At 37.0% G+C, this 14,066-nt stretch overlaps 1 protein-coding gene across 1 annotated transcript in view; it reads left to right on the forward strand.

The window, feature by feature from the left end:
• Positions 1 to 952: 952 nt before the first annotated feature.
• LOC141348466 (neurexin-3a-beta-like) overlaps positions 953 to 14,066 on the forward strand; it is a 48,353-nt gene continuing 35,239 nt past the window's right edge. The window contains exons 1-2 of the mRNA XM_073852763.1: positions 953 to 1,040; positions 1,897 to 2,078. Of these exons, the coding sequence (XP_073708864.1) occupies positions 953 to 1,040; positions 1,897 to 2,078 (270 nt within the window). The remainder of the gene's footprint in view (positions 1,041 to 1,896; positions 2,079 to 14,066) is intronic.

Genomic DNA, 14,066 nt, shown 5'->3' on the forward strand with positions numbered 1-14,066 from the left:
CAGGTTAAGATTCACATTAGCTGGGTTGTTTGAAGCTGGCAGCTAATTTATTAAAGAACATTCTGCAGGCAGGCACTGCTTTTGAGTAAACCGTTGACACTACTTCCTCTTTATGAAAATGTTCCGCTGCATTTCCCTTTTACGTCTTAATCCGAAACACATCACCGCAAATATCGGCGAGCTCATCAAAATGCAGAAAGGAGCGACACACTTAGGTTTCTTAATTGTTTTAAAAGCCTCACAGTCATTACATGTCTGACATAACAGCGCAAGTCTAGAGCACCTCCAAATCATTCAAAAAAAGCCCGTAATAACCTTTAAGTGCTTTGGAAGTAAAAACGCAGTACCAACAGAATTCGTGCCACTGCTTATGATATTAAATGCATTATCTCTGAGTAATTTTCATTCAAAGTCAGGCACATATAAGTGCAAATGAGGTTCAGTTCCGTCTTGTCCGTAAATGAAAGATTGCACCTATGGCAGCATTGCATCTCCAGCTGTGACTTCCCATTGTGTATCGGTGAGATCTGTTAGAAGTTAATGACGGATGCGTCGCCTGTAAAGGCAAAATCATAACTTCTTGACGCATATGGATGTATCTCGCATATACATTACATGCTGCTGCCCCGATGACTTGCCAAGCTGTCGCGGGAAAGAATCGCTGAAGTCAACGACTCAAATTGAGAATGAGAGCCGTAAAGGGATGTCGAGTGGCAGCACGTCTGAGATGGAGGGGGCGATATATTGTGTGAGTGCATGATCCGCTCCAGGGCCAGATGTTCCACTTGACAGGCCCCTTGAGTGGAGGGCAGTTCTGCCAGCTGTCCCCTTTCCTACCGCACATGCAGCCATTTGTTGGTAGAGTGTTGAAAGCAGGGGGAAAATCAACTTTTCCTCTCTTGCAACTGTTGTCCAAAACAAATAGTCCTGTGAAATTGCAGTTTACCCAACAATGCTTTTGTTTACCGCAACACCATTCTCCAAGTTTCAGTATGCGTCCGGTCATTTCGGAAAGAGTTATTGCCCTACCTCCATTCCAGGTGAAGCCTTTTGCGTTTACCTTTTCCCTCGTATAATGCATGATAATAGCAGAATTCATTCATCAAAGACTTCTGCTGTTATTCCCTGGAAAGAGTTATATTTAACTTGGATAGGTCACAGCATTTTGCAGCAGGCTCTGCTGAGAATATGAGCCTGAAGAATTATGACTTTTCTGACCCAGGTGTGGGCATTATTCATGCTTAAGATCCGATCGCTGGTGCTACGAGAACGCGGGTAAGAGCAGCCGCTGACAACTTAAAAATGTCAGGACTTTTCTCAAAGTCTTTGGCCTAGTTGGGGAAACTTGAAGAGGACATTTCAGTGGCACGTCATTGGTTCTTGTACTATCAGCGTTTGTGGATGTGACAATGTGTGGGGTTATTCGAGTTTTCTTCCTGCTCTTATTTCTCTACTGCATTTGGAATGACATTTAAGTGGATTTCATGTTTTTTGAAGTTGTAAATAAAAATACTACTTCATTTTTTCTACTTCTGAATTTCATGTTACTTGCCATTCTTTGTAATTATGTGTGAAATATACTAGTCATTTTGCAGTGCACATTTTTTAGTCTAGAAATAGGATGAATAAAGTTGAAGCTTTTTTTAGTAGTTCTGTGTGTGTGTATGTATGTATGTATGGGCCTCTTTGATTTATATTTTACTTTGGCTGAAAGTTCATGCTAGCAAAGTGTCTAATGATATTAGGCTCAAACTTACTTTATTTTTTATTTATTTAACAAATTAAAAGGTTCTTCTGCACACAGCTTCCTAAAATAATTAGTGTCTTGAAATCTGTTCAGAGTCAAGCCCTTGGTAATACAATCTAATCTTTGCATTCTCTTTTTGTGTTTTCCAGCTGGAACAACATATATCTTTGGGAAAGGAGGAGGCCTCATATCCTTTAACTGGCCGGCCAACGAGCGCCCGAGCACCCGTACGGACAGGCTGACAGTGGGCTTTAGCACCTCGCTCAAGGATGGCATCCTGATCCGCATCGACAGCGCCCCCGGCCTGGGAGACTACCTCATGCTCCACATTGTAAGTCAGAGTTTCTTCTAACTTGATCGGTCACATCTGCAAATTTCAATACTAAAGGTCAACAAGAAAAAAGAAGCCCAAGCACATTTCTGATGCCCTGTTCACACTGGGCTTGATCAGTAATCAGCTGCCAAGCGATACATTCAATGATTTCATTCAAATATTTATGCACAGTTGAGGTCAAAAGTTTACACCCCCGTTTAAAATCTGCAAAATGTTAATTATTTTACCTAAATAATAGGGATCATACAAAATGCACGTTATTGTTTATTTAGTACTGACCTGAATAAGATATTTCACATAAAATATGTTTACATATAGTCCACAAGAGAAAATAGTAGTTAAATGAATAAAAAATGACCCTGTTCAAAAGTTTACATCCCCTTGATTCTTAATACTGTATTCTTACCTGGATGATCCACAGCTGTTTTTTTTTATCTTTTTTTTGTTTAGTGATAAATGTTCATGAGTCCCTTGCTTGTCCTGAACAGTTCAACTGCCTGCTGTTCTTCAGAAAAATCCTTTAGATCTCACAAATTCTTTGGTTTTCCAGCATTTTCCAACAATGACTGTATGATTTTGAGATCCATCTTTTCACACTGAGGACAACTGAGGGACTCATATGCAACTATTACAAAAGGTTCAAACGCTCACTGATGCTTCAGAAGGAAAAACCATTCATTAAGAGCCGGGGGTGAAAACTTTTGAACAGAATGGAGATGTGTGCATTTTTCTTATTTTGCCTCAAATATCATATTTTTTAATTTAGTACTGCCCTTCAGAGGCTACATTATTATTCATTCATCGAAGAATACTGAAAAAATATTGAGCAGCACAACTGTCTTCAACATTGAGAATAATAAGAAATATTTCTTAAGCACCAAATCAGCATGTTAGAATGGTATATAAGGATCCAGTCAAGACTGGAGTAATGGCTGCTGAAAAAAAATGTTAGCACAGGAATAAATTTCATTTTAAAATTATTTTGATCAAATAAATGCTGCATTAGTGAGCATAAAGGATTTTTAACTACATTTTTAAAAAATCCCACACTTACAACTTTAGAACAGAACTGCTTTATTACATAAATAATTGAAAATTGAAAATAAATGTCTTTATTTATATCTTACAATCAATTAATAGACCAAAGGCAAAGAAAAGGAAAAAAGTGAAATGATATTTAATGAGTGCATTAATTCTTTATTTTTTCATACAGACATGTCTAATTAAGTGGTAGGAGTAGCTCTGCAGCGTCTCAAAAATAGACAGTCTCAATGCGACACAACATATGCTTCCAGTGTATGCATCAGTGCCGCATTGATTATAATAGCAGAGATTTAGGGTGTCGACAGGGTGTTATCATTCTGTGCATTTCATACAACGCAACACCTCTGTGAGTAGATACCTTGTGGGCGGTTTCTTTTTCTTTTCTATTTCTCTTTCTTTTGCATGTCCTTGTAAATAATCAATCCAAGAATAATGATGTCTCTCAAACGGCTCTTTTTTGAGTTGCAAAGCTTCAGTTCTACATTAATCTTTGTATTGTGTCAGTGCCAATAAGAAGTTTGTCACTCCACAGCTACATTAAAAAAAAACTTTTCCTCAGATCAGCCATAACAACTGTGAATTACTCTAGAAGTGGTGTGTTTTATTTTGCTGAGCTGCACAATGTTCTTTTCAAATTATTAAAAATCAATGCGTATGCCACACGGAAGCCCAGCAGCATTTTTCCTACAGTTTATCCACGGCGAGAGCTTCTGTTTGGCCGGATGTGTCCATAATGTAAATAATTCAGCACTCATGTAATGGATGCTGGTTTGGTAATTAACCTGCTTTTCTGAAAGACAAAAGGATTCATTTTCAGACAATGTTTGTCACCAAGGGGTCTTTAGCTCATAAATGAACAATGAGGTCATTAGACTGTTTCCTCTTTTTATTTATACCGCACATACAATATATATCAAAAAATGTAGACACCCAAACACAGACTTATATTTGAAATAAAGAGGCAAACTCCTCAAAGTCTAACGTAAATTCATGCCCCAGTCACATTTTCTCGGATAAATATACTAATATAAAATCTATTTTATATTTTTACATCAACAGTGTTATCAGTATTCTGTTTATCAAAGCCAAGTATGAATTTCATCAAGTTAGTGTTTCAAGCATTTTACATTTATTCCAAAATAATAATTCAAGTAACATTTTATACAATATATTTGATTTTGTTCGGCTATTCTTTTTATTAGTTAACTTTTAACTATTTTTGAATTTTTCAGATCGTCAGTCATCAAAGCTTAGTGAATATTGGTCACAGACACCAAGCTCACTTAAAACTCCTTTAAAACTCTTACATGTCATGATCATGTTTTCAGGCCATTTCAAGTCTTATTTTGGCCTAACAAAGCGGTTACATCTAAGTATGTGTGTTGTTTATCTACTTTTTAAATTAGTCTTCCCATTAACATTATATTGTTTATTCAAACTGATTCACAAACGTGGAACGTGCACGAAAACAAGAGTTGGGATTTATCGCATTAACCAATCACAGCAGAACATAACCAGTCATATACAATCATATCGCAATGGAAGCATTGCCTCCTCTCGCATGACTTTACTCCATTCATTCTCCATTCAAAATTACCCCCCACCAAACTCACTGCATGCTTTAGGGGGTCTGTCAAAACCCAATGGGCTCGGCGGAGGCGAGAAATGCGGACTACCGCTGTAACTTTACCTGCTAGTGTCACTGGACAAGGTTTCGTTATATTGGTGTTGTTTTATTTTTGTACTACATTTTCTTTTTCTCATCCAATACTTTTGCCTCCTCGGAGGAATCGTCCCTTATATATATTAACACATATTCGAAAACTGTTCAGTATAGTTTACTGTGACTATATATTAAAACTGATAGTAAACAAACACAAAAATCGTATGTTCTTAAGTTTGCACATAAACAAGTGACCTTGTAGTATAATGGGGGACTGGATGTCTTTTTTTGTTAGAATGTGAATGGGGAATATTTCTCTGGCTATCTCCATCTGTCCACTCGTTTTATTGTGGCCCATGTTGGTGGTCCACAGGGACTCTTGGGGCTCTGTAATGGGCAATATAACTAAGGGCATTTCACTAAACCCTCACCCCCTGCCTTTACCCTTTATGACACACATGGACACACACATACACACTCGCCCTATTATAGCAGTGTAGCGCTGATGGAAATAAGCCTCTTCTGCCAAATGAACTAAATCTAGAGCACAACTCCAGAGTAAAGGGAATTAAGCCGCCGTATTTTATAGGCAGTTTCGAAACTTACGTAACTAGTGATTGGGAGTTGCCTTTGATTAGCATGTACTGGTGTGGAATTAATCTTTGCATTTGGAACACTATACGGGGCACATTACGTCTTTGGTCTCTTTTTAGATTCGAGCGCTAACCGTTTAGTTCTTGGAACGTAAATCCGCTTTTATGATGATTTTAAACCTTTATCATGTTTGCCTTCTCTTTTGGGAAGCGCAATAGGTGATGACGGCTCATAATGTCGCTGCTTTATTTTGGGCTGATTATGGAAGTCTCCTTCCACTCATTTCTTCTGCGCTGATAATGAGTGAGCTATTTTCAGCTGTAAACGTCTGCCTCTCTTACACTTCTGAACGGAGCGGCTGGTGACACCATGGAATACCTTGTTAGACAGTTTCCGGCAACAAGGGAAATGTCAGTGCCATTGCCCTTCAAACATGCCACCTCTGAAATGGCAACCTCTGTGATGGAGTCTGCTAACCAATCACTTTAACTCTAAACTTTAACAAACCATATAATCTAATGAGCTCAAATTTCTATCAACATTTAGATTAAAATGCTGCCTCATGACTAGCATTATCATTTCCCTGCTTTCAATTTTATAGGGATAGTTCATGCGAAAAATTAAAATACTGACCCTCATGCAGTTCCACACCTGTATGACTTACTGTGAGGCACAAATGAAGATATTGATGTCTGTTATTGTCTATACACTTATAAAAATAAAGGTGCTTCAAAAGGTTCTTCAAGCAATGCCATAGAAGATCCATTTTTGGTTCCACAAAGAACCATTAAGCCAAAGTTTCTTCAAAGAACCATTTCTTGCTTACCTTTTTATAATCTGAGGAATTCTTTGCCACAAAGAGCCTTTTGTGAAACAGAAAGGCTCTTCAGATGTTAAAGGTTATTTATGGGACCATTTAGACAAAAAGGTTCTTCTATGGCACTGTGAAGCACCTTCATTTTTAAGAGTGTACAATGAAAGCCAGTGGGGTCCAAAAAAATCTTCTTCACAGAAGAAAGAAAGTCATACAGGTTTGGAACAACATGAGGGTGAGTACATGATGACAGGGTTTCTATTTTTGGGTGAACTGTCCTTTCAACTTTTGATTGAAATGTCTTGCATTTCTACACATCAAGGCAGGGAACATCTGTAAATTTTGGCATTTCTCACTTTTAAAGTCATCTGATGTGTCTTCAGAAGAAGTGAAGATATAGGCATGCCATCTGCTTCTCGCCATGTATTCTGTCCATGTGACACATTCATCCAAATATCAACAGGTCTTGTCACATCCTTACTTCATAGCCCTCATGATCTTAAAGTCAAACCTAAAACATGATTTTCAACTTATTTTACATCTGTTGTGTGATGTATTTCTGAGTGAAACTGTTAAAAGTGGGTGGGGTTTGATTTTGTCCATCAGAAAGTGACTGGATTGTGAAAAGTGGTTGTTTCAAACTTCAAAATTCATGCTTTTAAATTAACCCTTAAATGCATGAATGTTTCGCCAATCATTATTACATATTCAGATCTTTAGCTACCCGGACTTATATATCCAGCATGGATGGATCTCTAACTTCTGCAACAGCAAAAAACTCTCTTGATATTTTAAGAACAGTTACAGAAGAATAAAATAAAGCATATTTCATACCTTTTGAAACTTAGAAGGATTACATTTGAGCAGATGATTTTACAATCGCCATACATTCAGCATCTGGCTAAACCATATTCTCAATACTATCGTTTTCAATGACTTCAAAGTCAATATTTTGATCACTGGCAGCTTATTCACCACATCTGCCATCAAATAAAAGTGACATATTTTATTGCATACAGTAATTGCTCTGCAGTAATGCCATTCAAACCAGTTCAATTTTTGCTGATGACATTGTTTTGTTTTATGCCTGCAATAGTTATGAGTGAAACATAATGTAAGTATTGTTCCTCAAACAGTGCCACCTCGAGGAATAAAGGTGTATTGCACATATTGAGTCATCAGATATTTACATATTTTTGCACACGAAAAATATACTTACACTATTACACACCTTGGGTCTATAGCGACCCTATACACGTTTAACAAAAAAATAATCAAAAAACATATATTATTTTATATTGTGTAATTTTTTTAATTGTTATATTGTTTATAATGAATAGATTGAGGAATACTAAGAAAGTTGATCTCAAACCTTAAAAAATGAAGAGGTGGTGAATGTTGCCCCAGGGTACACATTTAAGGGTTAAATGTCTTCAATCAATTTCATATCATACATACATCACAAGTTAAAAATTTGAGCACACCTGAATGATCCGAAAGAACATGACGTATCCAAACATTTTTGAGTAGTACTGGTCTTATTCCCTCAATAGGGAGTAGTGTAAAACCTGCCAAAATCTGTGGACGTAAGTGTGAAAATGCTTTGTGTGAGATTTGCTGATTCTCTTTGTGAATCTACAAAAAGTTGTCAAATCAAATTAAAATTTCTCACATAAAAGCACACATTTGTTGTAGGTATAATTAGCTACAGTACAATGAATTTTATTTTTAATTTAACATGTACTTTAAAGACGTTACTGGCATTAACATTTAAATGTGTATAATCTAGTAAAAATGAATCCATTGAAAACCATTTATTCCAGTATAAGTCATTTTGACGCCCTTCATTCTAGAATTGTTATTTTAACAATAATAAACCCATTAATGACACACACACAGATTTAGCTTCCACTGTTTCCCTGCTACAAGTAAACCAGTCATGCCAGCATGCTTGCCATCTGTTGACCATGGTGGTCTCACATGGGAAAGCGATGCACTTTTGTAAGTCGCTGTGGATAAGAGCGTCTGCTAAATGCCTTTAATTTAGACGTCTTCTGCTGGAGAGAGAGGAAGGGGCGAGGAGAGACTCTAGTGAAGATGTCCCTGCTGTTCCGGCTGATTGTAACACTCATCGCACGTTCATTTGAAATTGCCATTCTGTTTCTCTGTTCCTTAAGAGTTAAACACTTAAAGAAAGTTTCAAATGACTAAAGTTAAATGCATTTGGAATTTGCTTCCTTCCTTAATACGGACAGCAGCGCCTGCACAGCATTACGTATTTTTTTGTAAGACCGTTGGATACTCATTAACAGCAAATAGCTTCCCTCCACCAGCTGCACAGCTGGAAGTAAGTGTGTAATTAGGGTAAAAAACTAAGCGTTTCTACAAATTGCCTGTGCCCCCGTGTTGTATTACCGCTACACGAGTGGACGGGATGTTTCAATTTGCTTTAAAGGTCTTTTTCACCCCCTACAAAGCAAAACACGCTCGCTATTGCTGTTTTAAATAATGTTAACCAATGTCTTTTCGGTTTCGAAACTTGCACTTTGGCCAAATAGACGGAGGCCTTAAAATGACACGGTCCAATGATGAGCCAGTCATTTTAACTGAATTACGTCGCTGGGCGCTTTCCACATATCGACAGAAGAGGGAAAGGATAAATGGCTCCGACACCAGCAGTCTTTGCCACCAAAGCTGTTGACTGAAATCCTATAAGAGAGAATGATTTAAGTGTACAGAAAATCAATGGTGTTGATCTCTTTTAATCAGTGAGCAGCATAACTACACATTGCCTGTTGATTTTCAATCCTGCAAACCTCCCTGCGCTGAATGGCCCCTGCCACAAGCATCCCACTCCACTTCCATTCAGCCTTAAAGTGCAGAACGATTCTGAGTGAGAAAAGTGAGCACAATTACCCGGCTTGTTCCATTTGCTGCTCGGAGTTCACAGTTTCTATACCAAAGAGAGGGGGATATACTTCATTCTGACAGACTCTTAAGACGTGAAAAAGCGATGTGACTAAACCAGAATGCTCTGGTTGTGGGGGGTCTGCGGCTCGTTTTTCCATCTAAGTATTATAAATGCAAATATTTCGTCCCTGTTTATACAGACGAAATACACAGAGGAATTCATCGTAGGTAACTAGGTAATTTATTGACGTCTTAATGCAACTAGTTCACAAGTTTGGACTATCAATCTCATCAGTGTTGCGAAGGTTACCTTGGAAATGTAATGGGTTATAAATTACAAGTTACCCTATTTAAAATTGTATAAGTAGTGTAACTGTTTCAATTATTTTAGTAAAGTAATGTTACTGATTGCATTTAATTACTTTTTGATTACTTTTCTTAATTTTTAACAAATGTTTCCAACTGTTAATCGTTTTGAAATATTTAAATCAGGCAGGGTTAACCCTGGATTTTAACTATGCCTTGGAAAATACAGTTAATCTTAAAAAATGAAGCACATATATATATAAACTCAAGGCTAAGGCTATTAGTGGTTCAGTAACACCCTGAAACCGAGTTACACTACAGTGGTCAGGGTCATACAGAGGTTTTCCAAAATAAGTTCCATTCAAAACAGGGCTTGCAAGGGTCGATCAAGTTGAGCACTTGTTCTGTGCGTCAGGTGCAGAACCTGGCATCAAGAAACAAATGCACGAGTGCTGCCAAGTGCACTGTGCACTGCAACAAGTTGGTTTGCATGGGCGTCATCCCAGAAGAAAGCCACTTCTGAAGCTGGCTCACAAAAAAGCCTGCAAACAGTTTGCTGAAGACAGCCTGTCCAAAAGCATACATTACTGAAACCATGTCCAGATAAACTTGTTTGGCTCAGATGGTGTCCAGCATGTTTGGTGATGCCCTGGTGAGGAGGACCAAGAAAATTTTGTCTTGCCTACAGTCAAGCATGGTGGTGGTAGCATCATGGTCTGGGGCTGCATGAGTGCTGCTGGTACTGGGGAGCTGCAGTCCATTGAGGGAAACATGGATTCCATTATGTACTGTACATTCTGAAGCAAAACATGATGCCTTTCCTCCAGAAACTAGGCCGAACAGGTTTTCCAACATACCAACCCCAAACACACCACCAAGATGACAACTGCCTTGCTGAGGAAGCTGAAGGTGGGGTGGCCAAGTATGTCTCCAGACCTGAACCCTATTAAGCACCTGTGGGGCATCCTCAAGCAGATGGCACCATGTGTCTTAACATCCAGCAGCTCGTGATGTCATTATAGAGGAGTGGAAGAGGATCCCAGCAACAACCTGTGCAGCTCTGGTCAATTCCATGCCCAGGATGATTGGTGCTAACACAAAATATTGACACTTTGGACAAGTTGACTTAGGGTGTACTCACTTTTGTTGCCAGCTATTTTGACAATAATGGCTGTATGTTGAGTTATTTTCAGGAAAACTGAAAACTCCATCTGAGCCAAACAAGTTTATCTAGACATGGTTCCAGTAATGTATGCTCTTAGACAGGTTGTCTTCAGCAAACTGTTTGCAGGGTTTTTTGTGAGCCAGCTTCAGAAGTGGCTTCCTTCTGGGACGACGCCCATGCAAACCAACTTGTTGCAGTGTATAGTGTATGCTTTGAGCACTGACAAGCTGACCTTCTACTTCTGCAACATTTAAAGCAATGCTGGCAACACCCATGCATCTGTTTTTTTGAAGCCAGGTTCTGCAAATGACGCAAAGAACAAGTGCTCAACTTCGTTGATTGGCCCTTGCAAGCCCTGTTTCGAATAGAACTCATTTTGGAAAATCTATACTGCAATACAAGCTGCACATTGACTACTCTACAATATATTCAAGTTTCATTTCTATAGTATTGTACCTTGAGAAGATATACTAAAATGGTTGCTGAAATGTGATGGGTGTACTCACTTTTGTGAGATACCGTAGCACAGGTATATTTGTAGCAAAATAAAGACGATTTTCTCAATATTTACTTTTTTTTTTTTGCACCGCCAGATTCCAGATTTTTAAATAGTTGTATCTCGGTCAAATATTGTCCTATCCTAACAAACCATACATTATTAGATGATACAGACCGTACTCTCTAAAAAAGAAATTACCCTTATGACTGGTTGTGTGGTCTATGGTCACATATTTAATTATACACAGTATATTAAATTATACATTATATTGGGTTTAGCAGTATTTATTAAATATACTAAAATGTATATAAAATATATAAAAATGAACTCAAATGAAACTCATTAAATGACCCTGCTTTAAAATCAAGAACGTTTTCTTTCCTGTCATACAATGCACTCTGCAAAGCATGAGAAGCAGATGTGTTTTAATTACAGTGAATGCAAACTTCATGAAAACCTGATGCAAATACCCCTTCTGCAGGAAAATGTCAATAGCAAACAAGAGTGTTTGCAAAGCGTGTCTTGATGTGAAAAGCTAGAAACAGAAGTGGATAAAATTATAGGAAGCTGTTGAGCTTGTATATCTCATTTTTTCAAAAGCCCATTTCCATAATCCATCGATAGAGCAAATCACAGCACAATCACACATGGCCTTATTCCAACTGTAGCTTAGGAATGCAGGTGCAATACAATGTTTCTGCTCGATTTTCTCCATCTTTCCTCTGATATGGTTGTTTAGTTTACCTGGCACATTCAGCAGTGTGTGGTAGTTTAAGGTTCACAGCTGGTTTGGCAGCTCTGATCAGCTCCTTTGCTCTGTGTGTGGTCATTGTGGTAAGAAAGCCCAGCTGGATAAATGAACTTGACATAGAGGAGGCTGTTCTAAATGCGTTCTGAGTTTCTGTTTTCATGGTCACCCTCATCAAAAGAATCCAGCTTTAATCTCTCATACTGCTGAGTTATGAATCAATATTTCAGAGTCTAATATTACCTTCTAATGTTGTTTGAAAATCGAAACACTCCAGGCTGGTAGCTTAAACCTTCACCTGGCCACCTCTATAAATAATCACTCGCCTATTATCAGAAATGACATGGCCACATACATGTTTATATTGTATATTAATCAAATCACTTAGTATATTTCTAGAACTTACTGCACATACACTGCCGTTTAAAAGTTTGTGATCAGTACGATTTTTAATGTTTACTAAAGAAGGCTCATCAAGGCTTTGTTTGTTTGATTAAAAATACAGAAAAAAGGTATTATTGTGAAATATAATTGCAATTTAAAATAACAATTTTCTTTTTTAATATTTCTTAAAATATAATTTATTATTGTGATGCAAAGCTGAATTGTCATCAGCCATTACTCCAGTCTTCAGTATCACATGATCCTTCAGAAATCTTTCTAATATGCTGATTTATTATCAATGTTGGAAACAGTTGTGCTGCTTAATATTTTTTTTATTTTTATTTTTGAACCTGTGACACATTGTTAAAATATATTGAAATGTTAAAAAAGAACAGCATTTATTTAAAATAGAAATCTTTTGTAACAATATACACTACTGGTCAAAGTTTGGGATCAGTAAATTAATTAATTTATTTATTTGAAGATACTTTTATTCAGCAAAGATGTGTTAAATTGCTAACAAGTGATAGCAAAGACTTATATTGTTAGGAAAGATTTCTATTTTGAATAAATGCTGATCTTTTAAACTTTTTATGTATAAAGAATCCTGAAAAAAAAGTATCACATGTTTAAATATATATATTACTTTTTTTTTTATTCTGTATTTTTGATCAAATACATGGAACTTTGATGAGCATAAGACACTTAAAAAAATACAAAATAAAAAACTATAAAAATCTTACTGATCCCAAACTTTTGAATGGCAGTGTATAACGTACATTTGATTTGATTTAGATTTTTTTTTTTTTTTTTTTGGACACTATAAGTTCTAAAACATAATATAATGGTAATACAAGACAGTAAAATAAATACATATTGGTAAATAATACACACAAAATGGTTAACAATACAATAATGGATTGACTGTATGTTACAGTGCATTTTCCTCTAGAAAATCAATATTCCATATACAACTGAAATGTGTAGTCTGTAGCAAGTCTATATTTAATATCTTTTTTTTTAATATCTATGAGACAGATATTATGAACTCTATATTACCTATCTTATCACTTTATATTATAAAGATGCTCAGTGCTAAAAAAACAATACCATATAGAGGACAGCAAATTCAGTTTTTAGAATAGAATTTTTAATAAGTTGTCTTCTGCTACTGTTTTTTTTACATGAAAATAATTTGACGTGTTAACAAAAATTGATATAGATGGAAAGAACATAACATATTGCTGTATGACTACTTCAGTATTGCTCATTATCACACTATATTTCGCTACTAGCCAGGGTTGCTTTTGCCCCAGACGTGGGGGTGAAACCGCTAAACCCTGTATGTCTACACACAGTCACACTTTTTTCAAATCAGCAAATCTAAAGCAAATCAGTTTACAATTAATGCCTTATTTGGGGTCTGTGATAACGTACTGTCGGGCTCCACAGTGGCTAGAGCCGAGGATGAGAGTGGTGTAACGCAATCCCCCTAAGGTATTTTTGATCTGGAAATTGCGTTAAATTGGCCAGCAGTTGAAAGCAGATGAATGCGAGCCATGTCTGAAATAGAGCATAATGTGAACGCAGATGGAGAATAAAAAATGCAGATGCCCTGGAAGGTCATTCCGATCAAAGTGCATTGATCCTCAGGGTTCAGTTTAGGAAACTCAGACGCGTAAACAAGGAGGAAATCGACGCTTCCTCATGGGTTTTGCACAAAATGGGTTGAATTTCAGCGACTTCCCAGTATTTTTTTTTCCTTTTTTTCAGTTGTCTCATTAACCTTGACATTGATTGGTACGTGCACACTTTTACCCTGGCCACCTGAAAACGGCGCATAGTCAACGTTAATGTA

Source organism: Garra rufa, chromosome 13, assembly GCF_049309525.1.
Source record: "Garra rufa chromosome 13, GarRuf1.0, whole genome shotgun sequence".
NCBI lineage: Eukaryota > Metazoa > Chordata > Actinopteri > Cypriniformes > Cyprinidae > Garra > Garra rufa.